The sequence below is a fragment of the Macrotis lagotis genome, chromosome 3 (genome assembly GCF_037893015.1).
Source record: "Macrotis lagotis isolate mMagLag1 chromosome 3, bilby.v1.9.chrom.fasta, whole genome shotgun sequence".
NCBI classification, from domain to species: Eukaryota; Metazoa; Chordata; class Mammalia; order Peramelemorphia; family Peramelidae; genus Macrotis; species Macrotis lagotis.
This window is the reverse complement of record NC_133660.1, coordinates 211,019,436-211,042,800: the sequence shown is the minus strand read 5'-3', so window position 1 is coordinate 211,042,800 and position 23,365 is coordinate 211,019,436. Positions and strand designations below refer to the sequence as shown.

Below are 23,365 nucleotides of genomic sequence, written 5' to 3'. Positions count from 1 at the left end.
GGGCAATGGATAGAGGCACCTGGAATTAGGAGTACCTGAATTCAAATCCAGCCTCAGACAATAATTACCTGGCTGCGTGGCTTTGAGCAAGCCACTTAACCCCATTTGCCTTGCAAAAAAATAAAAATAAATAAATAAAACAAAATAAAATAAAATGACAGAAGTTTGTATCCTTCAGTAAGTAGCAAGGAAATGGATTCCATTACATCTTTTGCTAAATAAAACTGTTTTATACAGTCTTATAGCATTTCTTTACAAAGGAAGACAATGCCAAGATAAATCCTCCTTAGGGATAAGCTCCCATCAAGTATGGATGCCCTTGAAATGTTCTAGAGAAACTCACATCTTTACATGGGCTGATCCCCAGGGGTGAAGCTTGGCTGAAACAGGCCTACAGCAACTGGAAATGCAAATTCATTTACTCAACAAAGAAAAATAAAAATATCTTGTTTCTATATCACCTGTATCTCCAAACATTCCAAAAGCCCCATGACTCACTCTAATATGATGTATCTTTTAAAAAATTTTTTTGGGGGAAAAAGGGAAAAACTCCCAACAAAATGTATTTTCTATAATAAAAACAAATAGAAGAAAATAAATATAAAAAGCAAAACCAATATACCACTGAAGGAGAGTATAACAAAATTCTACATTCTCAGAGCCCCAACCTCTACAAAAAAGAGAAAGGGGATTTTCTCTTCCAAGGTTAAAGTCATGATAATTACTCAGTGTTTGGCTTAGTTTTTGTACTCAGATTTAGATAAGGTCCAAATTCAGTTTTCTTTCTTTATAGTCTAAATAAAGAAGCTATCAGAGATGGCTTGGTGAAAAAAAATATAACTCTGGGTTTAAAGTCAAAGGACCAAGACCAGGGAGCCTTACCACCTGCATGACCTTACAAAATTCTCCACTGAGACACCATCTTCTTTAAAATGAGAAGAGGGATTATAAGTAGCTCAGGTTCCATTGAGCTTTAGTATCAACCATTAGCAGGGAATTTAGACTATCAATGGAAAGATTCTATAAAAAAAAAAGGCAATCACCTAAATGGTACTTAATAGGCATTATCTCATTCAGATCCTGTGTCTTAAATGTTACATGCACTGTTGAGACAAGAAAAAACTATGTCAAGTGATTTGCCCAGGTCAGGTCACATGGCTGGGATTTCAACCTACAAAGTGGGCCCTCTATCCACTGCAGCCCACTTGGTCCTCTCATTTTAAAGATGACAAAGCTGAAATTCCAAATGAGAGAACTAAAGTGCTCCAGGTTGGCAGAGGATTCAGGAGACCAGGGTCCCTTCTCCAGGATACAGTAACCTAAGCAAAGTTGTTCTTAATAACCAAAAGGAGGTGATCAACAGAAGAGGATTTCTTTTGATCCAAACTCTGCCTTGTCCTTCTCCATCTTCTAAAGTCTCCTCTGAGCATCATGAAGTTTCTTCCTCCTCATGGTTTGGGAAAGACCAAGGGATATCTGCTCAATTTAAGTTCAGAAGGATGATCTCCCCAGACTCCTTCCACTAGGATGGAAGTTTCTTGAGGGCCAGGACTAACTTCTTTGCTTGTATTTCCAACACTAATCATGGTGGCAGAAAGATGGTAAGGGCTAATGATCTACCCTTTGGATCAAGGTCTTTCCTATATTGTAAAAGTCACCCCCAACTTTAAAGGCACACTAACTAGGCAAAGAGAAGCTGGTGATAAAAATAAACTCAGGAGCTCTTTTGAATCTAAACCAAATAGGTCTTGATACCAATTCAGCCTGGGGTATATTCAGTTCTTATCTGTGGGCCTAAGGGTTTGGGTTCCTCTGATTAATGACTTTGTGTCCTAAAGTTACATTTAGAACCCTGGAGCCTAGAGAGAAAGAATGGCCCAGCGGCACTAGAGGAGGTGAATCAGGACTCCAGCAACTGAGGGACAACCTGAAACCAAGAACATGTGCAAACTGGGGAGTGGTGCAGGGAAAGGAAGAAAGGTTAAGAGGAAAACTTCCTCTTTGCATCAAGAAAAGCTCATTTTCCCAACAAGGTAAGAAATAAGGACTTTGAATGCCACTTCCTTTCTGCTACAGAGACCAGGTACAACTGAACTAAAATTTGGCACTTATTCCCTTTTGCAGGGCCCACACAGTTCCTTCCTACAGACACTTTGAACCAATGAACATCTACTGAACTGAGGCAATGCTTGCAGGAGGATGGGGGTTACTCCAGAAGCCTCTTTGGAAGGCAGTAAGTTACTCCACATGCCTCTGCCTTCACAGGACCAGAGTAAAAGCCAGAAGCATTTTAGAAGCTATTTTAGAACATTTTCACAAATAGGAAACTGAGGACCAGAGAGTTCAAGTCTTGTCCCAGATCACACTGCCAAGTAAATGGCAGAGCCAGTACTCAAAACCAGATCCACCAGACATCCCAATGGCTTTTCAATCTTAAGGGACTTTTTCCCTCCAAGCACTCCACGTCCGTGCACTCAGGAGCAACTCTTGTTTTTGTTCTATTTAGGTGGTCTTTTGGGGGCTAGCCAGCACAGTGAGCAGGGTCTGAAGTCACCTCAGATCCTTTCCAGCTGTTTGATCCTTAACAAGTCACTTGCCCCCTACCTGTTTCAGGTTCCTTATCTGTAAAAGGGGATGATGACGATGGTAGTAACAAGCCCGAGTCCTGGCACACAGCAGGCCCTACTGAAATGGTTGCTACAAATATTACTGATACCACAACCAATTTTTTCCACTTCACTGCCATCAGGGACCTGCAGGTCTAGCCAACAAGGTGGCAACTGCACAGTGAGAACAAGAGATGACCTCCTAGCAATGTGGCTGGTGAAATGTTCTCTTCAAACTATTAAAAGAGTTGAAGGCAGGGCTCTGGGGTAGGGGCTGGACTACCTTGAAGAGCTCCCAGAGTCATGGACAAGCATCTCATATGACTGAATGACGCAGGGAGACCACCATCACCGATCCATTTCAGAAACAGGTGGTTTATGGTCTTTCCGAATGGGCAGCAGTCAGTCAAACATGAGCCCTCCTATCAGCTGAAGTTTGATGGGGAGATGACAAAGAAGGCTCAAGATGAGTCTCTGCTTTGATGGAGTTCAGTCTAACAAGGGAGGCGAAGGCCAACAACTAGTTACAAGTCCCCTACAAGATGAACCGAGAGACATAGATGTAAACACCAGCAGCGGGGGGAAGGTGGAATGAACTGGCCTTATCTGGCTGCCACTTGAAGACATCCTTGATGCCAATGATTCCCTAATAAGGGCAGTGACTTCTCATTTAGAGGCTCTCTCTGCATTTTGGATGGCTCTAGGAGGTTGAAGAATAACATTCTGAGGTTTTTACACAATTGTGCAAAAGGAAGAACTGGCAGACAGCCTCAGAATTCCTCTGGAAGGAAACCTGTAATTTCCTTCCCTTTGTGGGTTCAGATCAGTGGACTTAATTACTATACTCAGTTGCGCTCAAAAACAAAGAAAAAAAATCTAGAGCTCTACAATCCCAGTACATGTATCACAGAAGGGTGACCTTTTACCAACGTTGCTCCCAGAATAACCAGTCTTCTGCCAATTAGCCAAGGGCACAGGAGCTGCTTAAGCAGAGCCACAATGGCAGAGAAGATGTCTAGTCTAACGTTCTCATCTTGAGGACTTCCTCAGCAGAATCCCCCCCCCCCCCCCCCCCCCCCCCCCCCGCCAAGCTTCTGGTAGAACCCTCCCTAATAAAGAGGAACTTGGCCTTTCTAAGACACTTCAAATTAGTGTCCTCCTTAAATGGAGCCAAAAGTCTGAGGCAAAACTGTTTTAATCCAGCCTTCTCTATCACTCTTCTCTGGAGCAAATGACAACCTTCAGGTAACCATGCAGTAATAATAAGAAATGAATCAGCACAGAGAATCCAGTTTTGCCACTTACTAGACTGTGGGCTCCTACAAATTCACTTAACAGCTTTGGGCCTCAGTGTCCTATGTAAAATAAGGTTTGGTCAAATGAGCTTTAAAATCCCACTCTAAGTCCTTTCAAATGATCTTGTTATCATCTTATCCAACCCTCCATTTTTTCCTAGAGAAGAAACTAGGAAAACCAGAAGCCAGGGTAGGTGAAGGAACTTGCCCAAAGTCACATAGATGGAAAGCAGCAGAAATGGGATTTGAACCTGGGATCTGCTTATTCTATCTTCCCTCCCTGCTTCTTCAAACATTACTTCTGGGAGGCAGCCAGGTGGTATGGTGGATAAAGTACCAGCCCAGCAGGAGTACCCAAGTTCAACTCCAGTCTCAGACAACTTAGTAGTTGTGTGTGTAGTAAGTTACTTAACCCCAAATGCTTCCCTGCTCCCCACAAATCAAAAAGTTCCATCAAATGATTTTCCTGACTTTTCTCCATTCTGGTTATTGCCCCCCCCCCCCCGTTAGGATTATGCCCAAAGTTCAGAATAACCAGCCATAAAGGAAAAAGCTGACTTACACAAATCGTGAACTTGAATTTGAATGGTGGTCCCTCAAAGAATGCTGCACAGTTGTCATCACTGGCTGTTGCGAGTCGATAAGGCCTGGTTTGTTTAATATCAACACTATTGATCACTTTATTATGTCCAGTTATCTCCCCCACAGAAGAGCCAGTATCCCAAAGGAAGACTGCTCCAAACCTTAAAGATAAACAGTCAAAACATGGGACAATAAGACAAATGAGAAAGCTGTTTAAGACCATGTTGTACAAAGCTGTAGCTAGGCCATCAAAAGCTATCCACCATTTCACCAGGAGCAGAACTGGCTCACTCTTCTCTACTTCCCTCCACTGGCTTTGCTGAGGTCAGAAATCAATCCTCAAAGTAACAGTTATTTCAGCTTAACACAAGAGAATGATTAACTTAGGACAGAAAGGTTTTATGCTTTTAAAAATTCCAAATAGTTTAAGAAAAAAAGAGACCAAACTAGAGTTCTGTGGCCCTCTAACTTGTCATGAAAAAAAGGAATGCTAGAAGTAGAAGGGGCTTTGGATAACATTTAGGCCAACTCCCCAATTTTAAAAGCCAGGAAACTGAGACAAAAGAAGTAACTTCTCCAGGGTTATAGCTAGCTTTCCAGGAACATTAAGTCAAACTTGAACCACAGGTCTCTTGTCTAGCAGGACAAGGGACGGGGTGAAAATAATAGATACAGAAAAATGGGGCTGGTTTGTTCAAATCTATAACATACAAATGAGGGAAACAAAAACACTCTCAGAGGCAGAATGTTACAATAGTGAAGAGTCAGACTATATCTGGGTATGAACTCTGGTTCTGCTGTCAACTAGCCATGTTGGAAGTTATTTCTTTTCTAAATTCAATTATGTCATCTGAAAAAATGGAGACTAAAAATAATAATGCTAACAAAAGGAGTGTGTGTGTGTGTGTGTGTGTGTGTGTGTGTACATGTACGCATGCCCCCTACACCCCTGATTAAAATTTGATCTTCATGATTACCTTAGGAGGTAGGTGCTGTTAACATCTGTTTTACAAAGGAGGCAGCAGAAGTGATATGACCTTCATGGGACAGAAGCAGGACTCTCAATTCAGAGAGCTGGCTTGAGAGTCAGGAAAAACCATCTACTGTATCACTTAGAATACTACTTAGACCACCTTCACAAAGGGCGTTAAAGGAAAAAAGGGTCACATATAATGTGAAGACCAAAGTCAAATTGGCATACAGTCTAAACCATATTATATGTTAACAGGAAAATTTGAACAAGTGAACAGTAAAAATATGTTACAAATGACCTAATGTTAACTTGTGGTTTTCTAAGACAATCAATAGGAGGCAGGAATTCCTTTTTATTTGAATTTTATATTACTGTTACTTGAAGGGGATGGTTCAAGGTGCCAGATTAGGACTCTAGAGACTTAAAGTTCCGATTCTGCCAGTGTTACAGACTTGGACCAGGCAATTCCTCTTCCTAGGCCTTGATTTAACTTGATATCTTAAGGGTTTCTCCCATCTCTTGACATTCAATGATACTATGTATTGTATTTTATAATCACTACTCACTGGTAATACTCTACAGATATAAATAACTTTAATCTATATGGAAAGAAAAAAACATCAAAAGAATAAAATATTTCATTCTTTTCATGTGGTATAAATATGCGGCTATAAGACAAAAAGGGAAAAAAGTTCATGGATAGAGTGAATTTAACTTAAATTAAGCAATGCAGCGGGGAAAAGAGGCATGGGTCAAACCTGAAAAGTAGTAGGCAAGTCAGTTTCACTCTTAAAAAACAAAGCAAAAAAGGGATTAAATCCGTAAGAATCTTCCAGTACTAAAGAGCTAAAACCCTCCGATTCTCTCAGGGCCTACTCTATTCAGGTACCAAGCTAAGATTCTGTAAGGGACACCAAAGAAATGAAGTACATGGTTCTTCCTTCTAAGTATCAACACTTCAATATTTTTATTTAATATTTAAATAAATAATATTTAATAAATCTTAAGAACAAGACCTACACACTTGAGAGAACAAGGCAAGGAGGGTGTATACCACCAGTCACTCACTTCTCTCTTCCTTCTCCAACAACTGCTATCCTCTTGCTATCTTCTGTCCAGGCTACATCCTTAATTTTGCCAGCAAAAGGCTGATACTCATATTTGAGGATGTGTTCCTTCTGTGTGGTATCCCAGATTCTAAGCTTCCCAGAGACATCTGTCATGAAAAGAAATTCAGAGTTGAGGAGTTAGAAGAGGAAGAAAAATCATTTTAACAAGGATCAATATTACAATCTGCCCCAGTCACCTGGAGGCATCCTGAGATCAATTTTTGCAAAAAATAACTGCATCTGAGCCCTCGTAGGTTTAAGCCAAGCTACAGAAAAAGGGATAGACACTTCTTCAAATCAATGAACTTGGGGCAACAAAAAGGTAGAAGCTTGGGTAGAAGGTATGAATTCATTTGTCATTTGCAAAGTCTTTACATATACATAATTTGATCCTCATACCCATCACAGAAGGTAAGCAGCACAATCATCATCACCTTTTACCAAAAAAGAAACAAAGTTGAGAGGTTACTCAGTTGGTCCATCAACAGACATTCATCATATAAGTCAGGGTATGGATATAAAATCCAAGTCCCTCAGACATTGTGTCACTTTTTTTTATTTAAAGGGACAAAGAAAATGATTCTATAAGCTGAGAATAACCAGATTTTCCTCCTTCCTGCAAGTCATTCTTCCTAAAATTTAGAGCAATTTTTAAAACATATGAGTTATGGAATATGGTCTGTGAAGAAAAGTGAAGAACAAGAAGCAATAAAATAGTTTAGTTTAACATGAAACATTGGCCCAACTTTAGAAAACAGATGCTATTCAAAAGTCTGCAAAAAAAAAAAAAAATCCAAATATCTTCTCCTAACTTCAGTGGAGAAAGCTCCTGTCCTGTTTTAAAGACAACAGCACTGGATTTGAGGTCAGAAGATCGGGGTCTGAATCTCAAGCTCCCAAATGGAAGGCGTTTCTCCTAGTCAAGTAGAATTTAGTAAGCAAGCACCTCCTACTTATATAGATGGCACCTGACACAAAGGAAAAAAAATCATCCTTAACCTCAAGAAACTCAGTCTAATGGGAGAGACAACATACAGGCAACTCTGTACGAAGGAGATTTACAGAGGAAAACTGGAGATCCTTTCAGGAGGAAGGAGCACTAAGCAGAAGGAAAGGCTCATTGCAGAAAAGGAGAACTTAGTTGGGATTTGAAAGAGGGAGAGAATCACAACAAAAATTTAGAGCTGAGAGGAGAGTCTTGTGTGAGTTAACCACAGGAGAATCAGTGGTACTGGGCCAGAGCATGAAGAGGATGGGTAAGGTGTGAGAAGACTGGGAAGGCAGGAAGGAACCAGGCCAACGGAGCTGATGCTGGCAGGAAGAGGCAAACACTGGACTCTAGTGAAGAGGAGAACTAACTAATCCAAAGATGGTGTCTGAGGCTCCCTGGAGGACTGAAATCCCGCCCTTCCCAAAAGACCATAAATCAAGAACAAATTCAACAATTCACATTAAGATTTTCAAATAGGTTCTTTTGTGAGAAAGAAAGAAATGAAAGGCATGCATAAGGCATGCATAACCCATGTGCTACACTACTCCCCTCCCAAAGAAAGGCTGCATTTTCAACTTAACAGATTGCAGACTAAGAAAAGTGAGACCCAAAGGCTTCTTTCCTCCCTCCCTGCCAGAATTCTGTCATCAAGTATTGACTACCAATAGTTGCATCTTCACGAATTAGCATGGTGATTGACAATGGAGGAGAGAGTATGTGGATTTGAGATCCATTTTTTCATGCCACTCTTAAGAGCATTTTAGATTTCATGGGAAGCACCTAAGATGGTCCTTTTTCTTAGTGGAAATTCAAGCTCTCACAAAAGCAAGCCTGAAGTCTGCCCTGGGCTCTGAAGAAAATATTTTTTGTTTCTTTAGCTATGTTGTCCAGTCCTGTGATAAGAACACCTGCTCTTGGTCCATGGGCCCAACCTTCACCATCTGGGGAGCATTCTTGGAGGGAGACTTCCAAGAGGATGATGGTGTGTTAGGAAGAGGAACCAGATGTGAAGAGGAAGCCCTCTCAACCATATCCCCCTGCCTTCTGCTTCCTGAATTCAGGCCAAGCAAATTTAAACTATGGATCAAGAGTGACTACTGAAAGAAGGAAAAAAATGGGGGCAGCTAAGTGACTCAGGGAGAGGGCCCTGCACCTGGAGCTGGGATGACCAGAGTTCAATTCTCACTTCAGATGCTTCCTAAGCTGTATGACCCTGGGCAAGTCACCTAACCTTGGCTGACTGGGGGGGGGGGGGGGCAGACAACAGAGGGACTATGGGGAAAATAGAAGAGAAATTCAAACCTAAGAAGCCAGGTCAGGTCCAGCCTTGTGTTATTTCAGGTTTTTTGGTCAAACTCACATCAACAAGCACCTGACCTTGACATTAAGGTTCAGAATTTAGATCTGGAAAGAACTTTGAGGTCTAATCTGAAGTTGTGCATGCAGCACACACTAGAAAAACTAAGGCATCATAAGGGCAATTGCAGCTGTGTGGTATAAGGTTTAGATTGCTGGTCCTGAAGTCAAGAGGATCTGAGTTCAAATCCAATCTCAGCTGTGGGACCTTGGGCAATTCACTTAACCCTGATTGCCTCACATCCAGAATCTTCTCCTGTCATCACGATTCATATCTGACCACTGGACCCAGATGACTCTGGAGAAGGTGAGGCTAGTAACTTTGTACAGCATCCTCCTCCCTCAAATTCAACTCATGTGCTTGGCATGGCATCACCTTCTGATGTCATGATCTTTAAGAACAAAGGACCAATATCATCATCAACGTTTTATAATCTCCCAATTATGCCAAGTCAAAGGGCTCAGGAATAGCTCAGGCCATCAAACCACTCCTCCAAATCCCTCTACTACCTGGGCCCAAAACCTCAGCTGCTCATCACTGACCTCTCCTCCCACTAACTGCACTGGAATGATTAACGAAGCCCCAAGTCATCAAAAGGTTAAACAGTTAGTTACAGGACAGCACCACTGTTAAAGCAACTCCTTTTGAGAATCCTACAAACACTGACTTATAAAGAAGTTTTTCTACAACAAGATGTCACAGTGAATAGAACAGGGCCTAGAGTAGGAAAAATCCAAGCTGAAATGCAATTTAGGAAACTTACTATCTATGTGACCCTAGACAAGTCATTTAATGGTTTGCCTCAGTTTTCTCAACTGTAAAATTGGTCTTGTTTGTAATCATTCCTATCTTTCAGGGTTGTTTTGAGGATCAAATGAGATATTTGTAAAGTGTTCTGCAAATTTTAAAGTGCTCTATAACTTACTGTTTTTAAAGATGAATCACCATTTAGAAGATATTCCTTGTCACAAGAAAAAAATGTATATAGTTTGGTGAAATAACATGTGTGAAGAGTTGGCTTGCCTGGAGAACAAGGCATCTTCCCTTGCCCTGTATATTAGGAAAGTCAAGAGGTTCTGTAAAAATCATACCAATCTAAGATGGATATATACACATGTAAATATGTAGATGAATGTACTATGGTATATATTTAAAAAAAAAAAACCAGAACAAATTTCAAAAACTCAGTGAGCCCTGAAGTGAAAAGCATAGCTTTGGAAACAAAAGGCCTGTATTCAAATTTTATCTCTGATACTTATTTCCTGGAGCAGGTTCCTAACTTCCTTGAGGTTCAATTAAAAAAAAAGAAAAAGAAAAAAAAGAAATGTAGGGCTATATGGCATCTTTGGTCACATCCAGCTATACAGATCTAGGAGTTACTTTGAGATTCTTTGCATTTTTATGTCCAAAGAGAAATTATCTCATCACCACTTAAAACATAAAGAAGCTCAAATTAGAGACTGATGAATAGGGAACAGACAGATCTTCACAAGACTTACGAACCATCAGCATCCACAAAGTCAACTGTGTCTCTTTTGTTGGTATTTGAGTACATAGGCTTGAGAGTAAGATTCTGGGGAGCTGAGCTGGCAGGAGAAAAATTCCAAAGGCAGCCCTGATTTACCCTTATCAGGATATGAAAATGTATCCTTGAAGGTACCACTGGGGGGAAAAAAATGTGGAATCCAAGACAAGAAATTATGTGCAAAGTGATAATGCCAGGCTTAGGGGAGGAAAAACCTCGTCTTCTTACTAGGCAGACCTCAAAGAGAAGATTCATCCCCTGCTCACCCTGGCAAGGTTGGATATCTTACCATCACCCACACCATCTCAAATTTTAGTCAAGTTTCTTTTGTCTATCTGTTTTGACCCTCAGGAAGGAAGTAGTGAATAATGATGCTTTATGGAATACAGAGTACAAGAAACAATCAGAAAGGACCAGGAAGAAAGTCTAGGGGCCATATGCTCTTTTTAGTATGGAGTCAGCTGCCCAAGACACATCAAACACTTCCTAAGATGACCAGACTCAAAGGCCACCAACTTGTCAAGGTTGCACCTTCTCTGACTTACTTCAAGATCTGAACACCACACCGTTTATGAACTATTGGTCCTTTCTGAGCCTTGCTACTCTCTGGACCAACGTTTAATCATTACCTTATAAGACCTAAAATTCATTTCATGTTAAAAGGAATTATGATATGGAAATAAACATACATGTACATTTTATGAAGTGTTACTGCTTCAAGGCACATAGCTAAGCTTAAATACCGCATACCAAACATAATACAAGGGCAAGGGATTTTTCCTCAGGAAAAAAAAAATCTAAAAATGAAAACTTGGTTAAAGTCACAGGAACCAATTCAAATGAATTTAACCAACTATGAACTTATATTCTTAGTAAGGGCTGATTACACAAACAGCATTAGCTGGTTCAAAAGGCCCCTTTCTTCACATCTTTGCCCAGGAGTCTTAAAAAGGGGGTGAAAAAGGCACTGTGACACAAAACTAAGAGTTACTATAAATAAAACCCAAACCTTATGGGATAGGAAACTAGTTCAACTATTTCACAAGAGATACACCCACAAAGGAGGAGAGCCGGGATCCATAGAAAAAGCTGGCTTTCATTTATGAAAGACATTCTAGCGGCAGCCTTTGATTGGAGACCAGCTGAAAGGTGGCAACCAGATGGTTAGGCATCCACTGAATAAGCTTTAATTCTGGTGTCTTTTCAGCTTTTCTCAACCTGCCAATTTTACCCAAACCAAAGCTAATTAGATTGGTTCTCCCACCCCTCCAATTTTCCTGTATAGCCCTACACCCAAAGTTAGCAACTATTCCTGGAAATTGCCATTCAATCCCCAACTCAGTCCCCAGAAGCAATGAAGAGCTGCACAAGTAAGATCCCTTACCTCCAGAGGCGATGTAGAATCCACTAGGCGCATACTTGGCCACCACAACTTGATGGGCATGTTCTGTATAAATGTCTGCAATCGCTGGATTCTGTAGAATAGGGTACCCAAGAAGAAGTAGAGTTGGTATACACACATGAAGAATGGATTGTAAAGCACCCAATTCCCCTTATAACCAAAAGGGCACAGGATCATGGACCTGAATTCATCTCTCAGCTGTCATGAATTATTAACTCAATAAGTGAACTAGTCAATTCAGTTTCCTAGATCTTTATTTCTTTTGTAAAACTAAGAGGGTTTGATTAGATTAGGTAAGATCCCTTAGTATTTATGCTTTTAAACATATCTATTTTTCCCCCATTGTAAAATTTTAATTGTTCACCAGATGTATCTTTTTAAAAAATTAAAAATAAAGAGAAAATTGTGGGATAAAAGTCATGAAAATTTAGTGATACTCAGTATCTCATTTTCCTTAAGACCTCTTTATTTAACAGTGGGTTAAACAGTATAAAATGTTCAATAAATGTGTAATGCATATGTAAGAAATATGTATAAACATATATATAAATGTTCTAAATATACAAATATGTGATGTAAGGTAAGTCATATTATAGACTTGTTGAACATTAACATAAATCAATAAATATAAATATACAATAAAAAATAGACAAAAAGATCTTTATGTGAAGTTTGTTTCTCACCCAGAATTGGGTATACTTTATAAATGCTTCAAGGTTTTCTCAATGAAATGGAAAAAGAATGTCACTTTTACTGTCTACACAAACTTCTCCAATATCAATTTCATCTTCCTTTCTTTTCTCCTTTGAAATTGGACAAGAAATTCAACTGACCAGGCCAATCAAGGCACAATTTGTAGGGGGTGGTAGAGAATCTGTTCCCTATATCACCACCATGGTTGGTGAAGGTAAAATAAAATCATTTAAGCTAATTAAGTTGATTTCATGTGCCCCAGAGTATGGGAAATGTAAAAATTTTGAAAGAAAACAGAAAAACAGTTCCTGCCCTCAAGGAGATTGTTTTTAATCCCCCCCCCTCTTTGAACTCAAAGAGTCCTTAGCTCACTTCTACATATAACAGATCCTTGCTGAATAACATTCCAAGGGAGACTGCATTTTAAAGGAGACATGTACATATAAGACATGTACAAAGATTCCCGTATTGAACAGGTAATCAGGGAAAAGAGGCACACCAAGAACAGCCTTACTTAGTAGGAAGCTGAATCTTAAAGGAAACCAGAGACTCCAGATGGATAAGACAAGAAGACTGCATGGGGACAGAGATGAAGCATCATGTGTGAGTAACAATTTGGCTACTTGAGTGGGGGGTATAAAATATAAAGTAGACTGAAAAGGTTAAAAGGGGGGTCAGGTTCTGAAAGGATATTATTTATACTCAAGACATTCTGAGAATGGCTAGAGTGATTCTGAGAGGCTTTACCAAGGAAGACTTGAGCCTCTGGGGATATTGCTATGGCTCAGAACAAGGAATAGTGTTTGAAGAGGGGGAGAAAAAGGGCATTTCGAAAATCAGTGTCTAAAAATTGCTTCTCTGAATAAGCCACACCACTGGCAGCTCATCAAGAAGGTTATGTGGAACACCACGGGTCACTCCTAATAAGAGTTTGGCATTAGCATACAATAGATAGGCAGCTTTTGCTTTTATTCTGAACAAAACTGGGTCAGTTAGCATATGTTCAGACACTCCCAATTAAACCTAATGACTTACAGCTGAGTCAGTGGGCCCCTGTCTGGCTGTTCTGAGAGCAGGGTGAATGGGGGAAGGCAGGGGGCAAGCTGGAAACCAAACCTTCTCCCACTCTACACCAGACTCCAACTGGCCTGCCCAGTCTCTCTAGTGCCTATCTTCTGTTGGGCATCTCAATCCCCTTCTCATGTCTGCCTCAATGACTCCCTAGATTCTTTTCAAGTCTGGTTTTTAGTCACACATTTATCTCCCCTACTAAGATGTAAGACCTTTAGGACAGAGAATGATTTTTTTTTGCATGGTTATCTCCATCAATTTAGCAAAGTGCCTGCCACCTAATAAATGTTGCCTGACTTGATTTCAAATGTTACTACCTACAAGAACCTTTCCTACCAATGATCTCTCTCCTCCCCCCATAAATGCCCTTTCTGCATTTATCAGTCATCTTCATCATATGCAAGGCACTGAAGGACAGGAACCAGTTCCTTTTTACACTGTTCCCTCAATGCTTAGCACTATTGGGTTCATAGTTTAAAAAAAAAATGAAGATGAAATGAAACTCCATGACTCCAACCAAGTCTCTTAAGCCTCTCTAGACCTCAATTTCCACTCCAAAGTAATAAGGGGAAGATTTGGCTTGTCCTGCCTGACAGGGCTGATGGGAAGTTCAAATTGGACCATGATGAAGCACTTTGTAGCCATAAATGCCCCCAGAGAAACACAAGCTGCCACTTTCTGGCTCATTCCCAATGCAAAGCTCATTATGCCAACCTCAGTCCCTACAAATGAGCTGATTTCCTGTCTCCCATGTGTCCCGGCATGTCAGGTTTGTCACTGAGAAGGCACATGACAATTAGGGTACATGGTGGATAACAGCCTGTTCTCAGCAAAACAGATCTAATAATACTCTTTTTCATGCTGGGCTCTTTGCTTGTGAAATAGGTCAGAGGACATGGTAGATAATACTCAAGATGAAAGAGCTCAGGTACAACTGTGAAGTTAATGAAACCACCAAGAAACCTAAGGTCCAGAAAGAGCTGGCCTAAGAGGGAAGGAGGTCCCATAGGACAAAACCAGCTGGTGATCAAACCAAGCACAGAGCCAAGGATGAACAGGAGTCCAACCCAGGCAACAGAAGAACACCCTGGCTTCCAGGACTGCCATCACCTGGACATGATGAAGGGGATAACTGAAGAGTCTTTACTGGTGCATGTAAGGTGGTGGGAGACAGCTCTGGCCCTTTACTAGCCATCATCCTGGAGCCTGTTTTTTCAACTATCCATCTTTAGCTCACAAGGTGGCAAGAATCACATGGAGAATGGAGGTTCAGGGCTCACTCTGCCTACTATGATACTACAACATCAATTTGGACAACAAGAATCAGACAACTTGAATAAGAAGCCCACATTCAGGCAGACTGAGAAGAGATTGCTAGATGAAGGTTTCTCCCAACAGGTAGGAATTAGGATGGGATGACTAATTTCTGATGCTTAGTGACTTTGGTAGAATAGTGCTGTTCAAATACTGTTTTATTTGTACAGGTAAAGTCACTGACTTTAGCCAAGGTCATGAATAGTAAGAGCAACAAAGCTTCCATTTGAATCCAGAATCTTTCACTTCAGATTTATTAGGTCATGTGGCAAAGCAGGAACAACTGTAATCCAAAATGCTTTGATTTAAATGCCCACTATATGCAAAAAAGCCCTAGGAAACATTCAAAACAAAACAAAAATTAGATTTCATTCCACTGGATTCTACTATTTGATCTCATGAAAAGGTGACAGAAGTAAAAATCCAAAAAACTAGTGTAGGAATGGGGCTGAGAAAACAAATACTCCAACTCTTATTTCCCAAATAAGGAAACCAGAGCCCAGGGAAAGTAGATGATTTGAACTCAGGTCCCCGGGCTGCAGAAGCCCTTCCCTTCCCAATAGATTATTTCTAATTCTGCATATTTAAGTCACTAGATCACAAGAGGACTACCCTCACCCTTAAATCCTAATTTAGGGTGGATTGCCCCCCAACAATCAAAGCCCAAGGGCATTAACATGTCCATGGCAGCCATGATCTTACTTGGAAAACAGGCCACCAGGACCCTAATGAACATTTCAAAAATTTTTTTCTGCCCTATTCTTTTCTTCCAAGATCTCCCACACAGCCTTAGAAGGGGCTAACACAGGGTACAATTGAAAGTCGTCAAGAGTGGCAACTTGAATCTATGTCTCCCATTAACAAGTCATATTATCTTGGGCAAATAAATCATTTCCCTAGGCTCCATTTTTCTCAGCTGTAAAATCATTGCCGAGGACACCTTGCTATTGGAAAATACTGATGGCAGATAGCTTGTGTGATCCTAATAATCCCATGAGATAGGCAGTACAAATATTGGGATTCCCATTTCATATCTAAGCAAGTTTGAAACTCAGAGAGAACAATGAAGAACTTGGAAACGTTTGACTCCAAATATAGGATTCATTCCATTCTATAATGCAGTGTTGAATTGAATGGACCAAGGTTCTTTCTGGTTCTAAAACAAACTTTTTTGCTCATGATCTGTACTGTGATGTTACTTAGATGCTCTGATAGTAAAGAATGGAGAGATTCTGACTATAGTGAACTTGACTAGCTCCCCCCCCACTCCGACTCATAATTCTAACTTCAGAGAATTGGTTATTTGACATAAAGAGAGGAATACTAGACCCCAAAGGTCATCCATCTAAGTCTAGTTCTTACATTTTACAAACAAGTAAATTGGAGTACAGTCTTTGAGGGATGTGCCCGTGTTTATATGGGTATTAAAAAGCTGAACTGGAATTTGAACCAAGGTCCTCAGTCTCTCTGGATTTCAGTAAAATATAAATGAGGACCAGCTGGGGGACCACTTTGACAGCCTGATGAGCCCAGGGACCCCTTCTTTGACTAAAGGTTTTTACCTACATTTATAATTAAAGAAAATGTTAAACCCCAATTACAGCAAGACTGGCTTTTCATGGACCCCAGGTTAAATAAAAAAATATCCCTAAACTAGATGGATTCTAAAAGCAAGTTTAATTCTAAGAAGTTAAGCCCTTGGGAGTGGGGCTGTGAATGCACTCAATGAGCCAACTCTTTGGATTACTCCCCCTTCACTCCCCAAATGGCTGCCTCCTCTATGCAGCACAGAAGCCTGCTAAGGATCTTGGAAATGCAGCCTGTCTGAGATAAAGCATGGCCACTGAAGTCTGAGCTTAGTAAAGAACCCTTCCTGGTGCTGCCAACTCTCCTTCCCATAGTTTCCCAGGAGAGGCCTAGAGCTTTTGCAGATAAAATGGCAGCCACCTGTTATCTCTGCTATCAGCTCACATTCCAAACAGGCTTAAAATGCTAAACTAAAAGGGAACCGGTCCATTACCTTAGATTAGACAGGCTCACTTTCCTAGACAAGACTTTTTGACAAAAGGTCTTTTGAGCTCAGGAAGGCCAATGTGTTTAGAGCTAACAAAATACTGTGAATCAAGGGGCATTTGCTGAACTAACAATTTGCATTTCTACACAGAGAACTGACAACTGCATGGGAATGTTTGGGGAGAAACTAAATTTCAAACAAGAAAACAGCTTGCTATTCTAACTCTCATCAATGAACTAGGTGACCTCTGGTCATTTCACCTCTGTCCTATCAGTAAAATGGGCATTTAATACTCATCCTCTTTAGATCTCACACTTCAAAAACTACTTTTTAAATTAAAAAGTTTTACACGACACCAGTGACATGAACCTTCCTGATGATCATAACAGACAATTCCAGCCATTTTCAGATTGTCTTCTATTCCTGCTATTTTCTCCCTCCTGATCTTCTGCCTTTCACCTTCCTTCTGGTCCTACTATTGAGAACCTGCTATTGAGAACCCTTTCCTGATCCTCCCATCCCACCTGATCAGATCTTTTTAGTACTGGTAATGAGGTGGTGTGGATAGTGTTGGGCCTGGAATAGAAGAATCCCCTTCCTGAGTTCAAATTAAGCCTCCTTACTGGTTGGGTAACCCTAGGCAAGTCACTTCACCCTGTTTGCCTCAGTTTCCTCATTTGTATAAGTTGGAGCAGGAAATGGAAAAACATTCCAGTAATCTTTGCCAAGAGAACCCCAAATGGGTCACAAAAAAGTCCAACATGATTGAAAAATAAACTAACACCATGTTAATATGCAGTGATTGTATGTTGTCTCCCTCAGTGGACTGAGCTCCTTGAGTGCAGGGCGGTCAACTTCTGCCCTTCTTTACCAGCACTAGGTAGTACAACTGAAAACACAACTAGTCCAACAGTCAGAGACCCTCAGACAGTAGCTGGGACAGTTCATTCAACTAGTTGACTTTTGTTTTCTTGTTTGTAAAATTAGGGTGGTAACAGTATTTTTCTTCCAGAGTTTTATGAGAATAAAATCAGTTCTTTTAAATAATTTGTAAAACTTAAGGAGCTCCAAGGTACTAGATGGACCTATCAACTGACAAGAAGGCATATCTACATTGCTGATCCTCAAAACAAATCTCTGTGGTTGGCCCTTCAAGCATCACACCCATAATACATCCAAAGGAATGGAGATGCAAGAGGAAATTGACCTCAGAATCTCAGGGTGTGTCGATAACAAGCCAAGAGCAATAAACCCCAAGCCCTGCTCTTTCAGGACATGACGCTCCTACACCCTTCATCCATTCATCTCAGCAACCCCCTCAGCATTAGAGTCTATCTGGTTTTTCCAACTCACAAAACGAGTGCTATTCTGTCTAGAAGTTAGAGAAAACTGTGGTAAGTGGCTTGAGCTCCAACAAGAAGCACTGTGTGAATCCATAAACTGCCAATGTGGCATCACCTCACAGTTTTAGCTCTAGGTAAGACTTTCCACTTGCAGGGGTGTGTCTGGCTGGCAATCCCAGTCCCTTAATATATTGCTTTGACTCACCCACAGTGAATGAGGATTTGGGTGGATCATTTAAGACCAAATTTAAGAAGTGAAATTAATCTGATCTTTGAATACAACTTTCCACACCATCAACAGGACAAGTTGTAAGGTTAGCCCTTCCACATTATGGGGGTTAGGGGCATAATGCCTGCCTCTTGAGATCTGGAAAATATTAAAATTCTTTGACAATTCCCTCATTTCAGAGAAGTCTGAATTATTATGGCATTAAAATATAATAAATATTACAATTCTAACTTTATGCCTGAGTTTCTAAACTTTGTGTTATCTGCAAGAATTTCCATTTAATTTGTTATGCTGACCTGTAATATATTTAAACCATAATGAAAAGTCACAATGTGGAAAGTATAACTGTTTATGAGGATGTATCAAGTCTATCCTAGTATAATAGATGTATCTAAAGTAAGACTTCACTGAAAAGAGCTTTCATAGGATATTACAGTTAGAAAGGATTTTTTTTTAGTTCACCTAGTCCAATATCTATATTTCATAGGAAGAAGACACTGAGGCTTGGATAAAGCTAATGATTGTGACCTATTTAGGAAGGGGATCATAATATTCTGACTAGGATTTCGATGCTCTTTCTTCTACTGTAAATTATTCTCCTTTCTATTATTGCTACTAGAGAATATTGTCAACTTCCTTACCTGTGTATTCAAGGACCCCAAACATCTTAGGCCTCAACCTAACTTCCTACTACACTAGAACCTAAAACCTTCACAAAAGTAAATTGGGAAGGAAAGCACACCAGGAAAGACCTCTCATAGTAAGTAGCATTATCTTAAAGGAAAACCAGAGACCCCAAATGGGAAGACAAGGAAACCTGAACAGAAATGAAAAGGGAGGGAGCTCAAAAAAACTTCAGAAAGAAAATGGTGCTTCAGTTTCATCTTAGCCTGAGCTTTTCCATATCTATTATGAGACTGAAAGAGCATATCTTAAATCTTTTGAAAACCTTAAGGTGACATCAGCTTCATCTTTTCATCTATCTAAAGGAGATCTAGCTTTGCAATGGGGTTAAGTGACTTGCCCAAGGTCACACAGCTAGGCAATTATTAAGTATCTGAGGTCAGGTCCTCCTGACTCCGACGGTCTATCCATTGCACCACCCAGAGATCAAGCTCTCTGAGATACAAAGAAAGTTCCAACTCTTCCATAAATCCAACCACTTCATGTGCATGGACTATCCCTCTTCCTCAATATACAGATAAGTTTACCTCCTTTTTATGAGGAAGCAAGAATCATGAGTGGTCCAAAGTCACAAAGCTACAGAGCAGCACAACTTCAAATTTATTTTTCTTTCCATTACTAAACTGAGAGTATCATCATACTGATACTCACACCAACTGGTGTTTGCAATTTAACCCTCTTCAGCAAGCAAAGGTTTATATTTAGTTCTTTAATATAAGGAGCCAAAGAATAATTAAGATTCTCATCCAAAACATTTTCAACAAAAAATGGTGGTGTTGGGAGGGGTAATTTTCTCAGTTACCTAAACACTTTGAGAAGGTATCACACCTTACTGTGATAATCAAATGAGATAACATATAGTAAGGCGATTTCAGTCCTGTGAAGTAGGTGGTGATAATCTTCCTGCAAGAATCCTTAGTTTTGTCAATGAGGGTACTCCCCCAGATTAATGCATATCTGCAAGGGCTGAGGCTTAGTAGTCTCTAAAAGTTGCTATGGTCAAAAAAAAAAAAAAAAACAAAACACCCCACTCTGTGACTCACCTGGTGATGAGCTTTTATGAATATAGTGGAAGGGCTTTTCTTACAACACAAGTATTACTCCCACCAGCTGGGTCCGTGCTTATATTAATTTAAGTGATTACTAATTTAAGTGGTTTATGATGATTTAATTAGCACAATGCTTGGTATGTTTATTGAATTACCAGTCATCAGTGGTTCACACTTCACTGTTTCAAAGCACCATCATCTCAAATATTTCATCTGAATTCTCATAACCCCATGAAAAAGGTAGCTGACTGGCTAAGAAACTGAAGCTAAGAGTTTATAATTTGTTTGTGACTCCTTAATTCAATGTATAGAAAATTCAGTTCTTCTGTACCTCTCCTGTTCAATATTTTGCTAAGTACTGGGGAGGGTAATTAAGAAATTACTGACTTAAGAAAAAAGAAGTGGGATCATAAGGGGAAAAGGGTCTCATTGGTAAAATCATGATAAAACAACTTGTCTCACAGACTTCAGAGAGGGCTTGCTAGGCAAAAGACCCTTAGTAAATTGTAAAATTAACAAATGCTTTAAACAATGTCAGTTTTTACTTTTGTTCTCATACTATTTTCTGTTACTAAAGAGCTTTGGCTTCATATTGTTTCACTCTAGGAGGGAAAGTAGGAAACATCTCACTGATGATGAATAAATACTGAAGAACACTGGGCTTCATACCATTTCACTCCAAGAGTAGTGAACATCTCACTGCTGACAAATATTAAAGAGCATTGGCTTCATACTATTTCCTTCCAAGAGGCAAAAGTAAGAAACATCTCACTGATGAATATATACTAAAGAACACTGGGTTTCGTACCATTTCACTCCAAGAGTAGGAAACATCTCACTGTTGACAGATACTAAAGAACATTGGCTTCATCCTATTTCTCTCCAAGAGGCAAAGTAGGAAACATCTCACTGAGATAATATTAAAAATCATTCGCTTCATACTATCTCACTCCAAGAGTAGGAAACATCTCACTGATGACAGATACTAAAGAGCATTGGCTTCATCCTATTTTCCTCCAAGAGGCAAAGTAGGAAACATCTCACTGAGATGAATACTAAAGAGCATTGGCTTTATCTTAATCCAAAAGTAGGAAACATCTCACTGAGATGATATTAAAGAGCATTCGCTTCATACTATCTCACTCCAAGAGTAGGAAACATCTCACTGAGATGATATTAAAGAGCATTCGCTTCATACTATCTCACTCCAAGAGTAGGAAATATCTCACTGATGACAGATACTAAAGAGCATTGGCTTCATCCTATTTTCCTCCAAGAGGCAAAGTAGGAAACATCTCACTGAGATGAATACTAAAGAGCATTGACTTTATCTTAATCCAAAAGTAGGAAACATCTCACTGAGATGAATATTAAAGAGCATTGGCTTCATACTATCTCACTCCAAAAGTAGGAAACATCTCACGAATGATAAATACTAAAGAGCATTGGCTTCATGCTATGTCCCTCCAAGAAGCAAAGTGATGACTTAGTCAGAAATAGTACACGTAGACTTTTATTTGTTTAGGGCTTCTCGGTTGGTCCAACTGGAAAACATTAGGGGAGTGGGAAATGTTTTAAAAATGCAGCTTTGTCGAAAGCCAGAAAAGGAATCATCTCCGTTATTGGAATAATTACAGAGTAATGACAACAATTCAGCAGTTGGCCCTGGAAGTAAGTGCTCTCCACCCGGGGGCGGGATTCCTGCAGGGAGGGCCGGCTCGGAGTAAATTCATTAGTGTTTCTGGGCTGACTCATAAAGGTTAAGGGCGGGCAAGGGAGCACTTTGGCCTCCTCTCCTCCGCTCATTTTCGAGATTCAGGGAAAATAAAGAGGGTTTTAAAAGGGAAGCAGACACCCCCTTCCGAGGGGTCCCGCGCCGCCCGGCCACCTGCGAGGTGTGGGGGCCTCGGGAGAGGGGTGTGGCAGCGCCTCCCCTCCCCCACCGCTGCGGGAGCCCGGGCGGGGAGGGACCGAGGAACCGGGCCCGGGGGCGGAGGGGGCCCGGGGCGGAGGGGGCCCCGGCGGGGGATACTTTACATCGATGTTCCTCAGGATGACGCATTTTCCGTTGGTGTAGAGGAAATTGTGGCCTTTCGGGTCCCCGCCGAGGATCTTGGAGACCCCTCGCTCGACCTGCGGCAGGCTGGCGAACACCTTCTCTGCGGGGAGAGACACGCACCGTGGCGCCGGCTGCGGGGCGCACCTGTTGCGGAGCCCCTCCCCCACCTCCCGCCGGAGGGGGCACTCCCGGGAAGGTTCCAGAACCCGGGCGCTCCCGGGGTGGGGGGGCGGCCGCCGGCACTTACTGATCTCGTAAGGCATCTTCGCCCACTTGTTAGCGCGGCCCGAGCACAGCGCCTCGCCCGCCGCCCTGGAGCCGCCGGAGTCGCGGGCCGCCGCCGCCGCTGCCGCCTCTGCCGCTGCTGCCGCCGCCGCTGCTGCCACCTCCGCCGCTCCCGCCCCGAGGCCGCCCGGCTCCTGCTCTCGCCGCTCTGGCAGGCGCAGGCGGCGGCCGAGCCCGCGACAACCCGGAAGCGAGCGCCCAGCGTGCGGCCCGGCCGCGCTTTGACCATATATAGTCAACTGCACGGCTCCGAGCCTGCGCGGACCCGGCGCCCGGCCCCGCGCGGCCCCGCCCCGGCCCCGCCCCCTGGAAGTGACGCCGCGCCGCCCGCCCCCGCGCCCCCCCCAGTGAAAAGGCCGGCGGCGCCCGGGCCCAGGCCGCGCCCGGCGCCCGCTCCTCCGCGTTACGGGGGCGCGGGAGGGCGCGCGGACCCCGCGGCCGGCCTGCCCGGGGGCTCACAGGCCCGCTTGCCCCCCGTTTTTTTTCCTTTTTTTGAAAGTGGGGGAGAAAGTTTGTCCGAGGGAGGCGGGGCGGGGCGGGCGCTGCCCCCGGCATTGCTCTGGAGGCCGCTCTTCTCCAGCCTTCTTCCTGCTTCTTTGGCGTGGGGGAGGGAAGGAGGCTGCAGCCGGGGTGGGGGTGGGGGTGGGGGTGGGGCTCCCCGTGACCTAAAGGAAGGCTGGAAGTCCGAAACTCTTCTTTCCTTTCCAGTTTTCAGTTTTGAAGGGGAAGGAAGTAGACTGTAGCTGGGAGGGGGGCATCTTTCTGTCGGGGCTCCCCATTATTT

The 23,365-nt window shown here is 41.9% G+C and overlaps 1 protein-coding gene across 1 annotated transcript in view; it reads right to left on the bottom strand.

The window, feature by feature from the left end:
• WDR1 (WD repeat domain 1) overlaps positions 1–22,652 on the bottom strand; it is a 51,286-nt gene extending 28,634 nt beyond the window's left edge. Inside the window, exons 1-5 of the mRNA XM_074229792.1 lie at positions 22,544–22,652; positions 22,275–22,396; positions 11,823–11,913; positions 6,525–6,672; positions 4,464–4,644 (exon numbers count right to left, since the gene is read on the bottom strand). Coding sequence (XP_074085893.1) covers positions 4,464–4,644; positions 6,525–6,672; positions 11,823–11,913; positions 22,275–22,396; positions 22,544–22,559 — 558 coding nt within the window. The 5' untranslated portion in view covers positions 22,560–22,652. The remainder of the gene's footprint in view (positions 1–4,463; positions 4,645–6,524; positions 6,673–11,822; positions 11,914–22,274; positions 22,397–22,543) is intronic.
• Between the last annotated feature and the right edge of the window lie 713 nt (positions 22,653–23,365).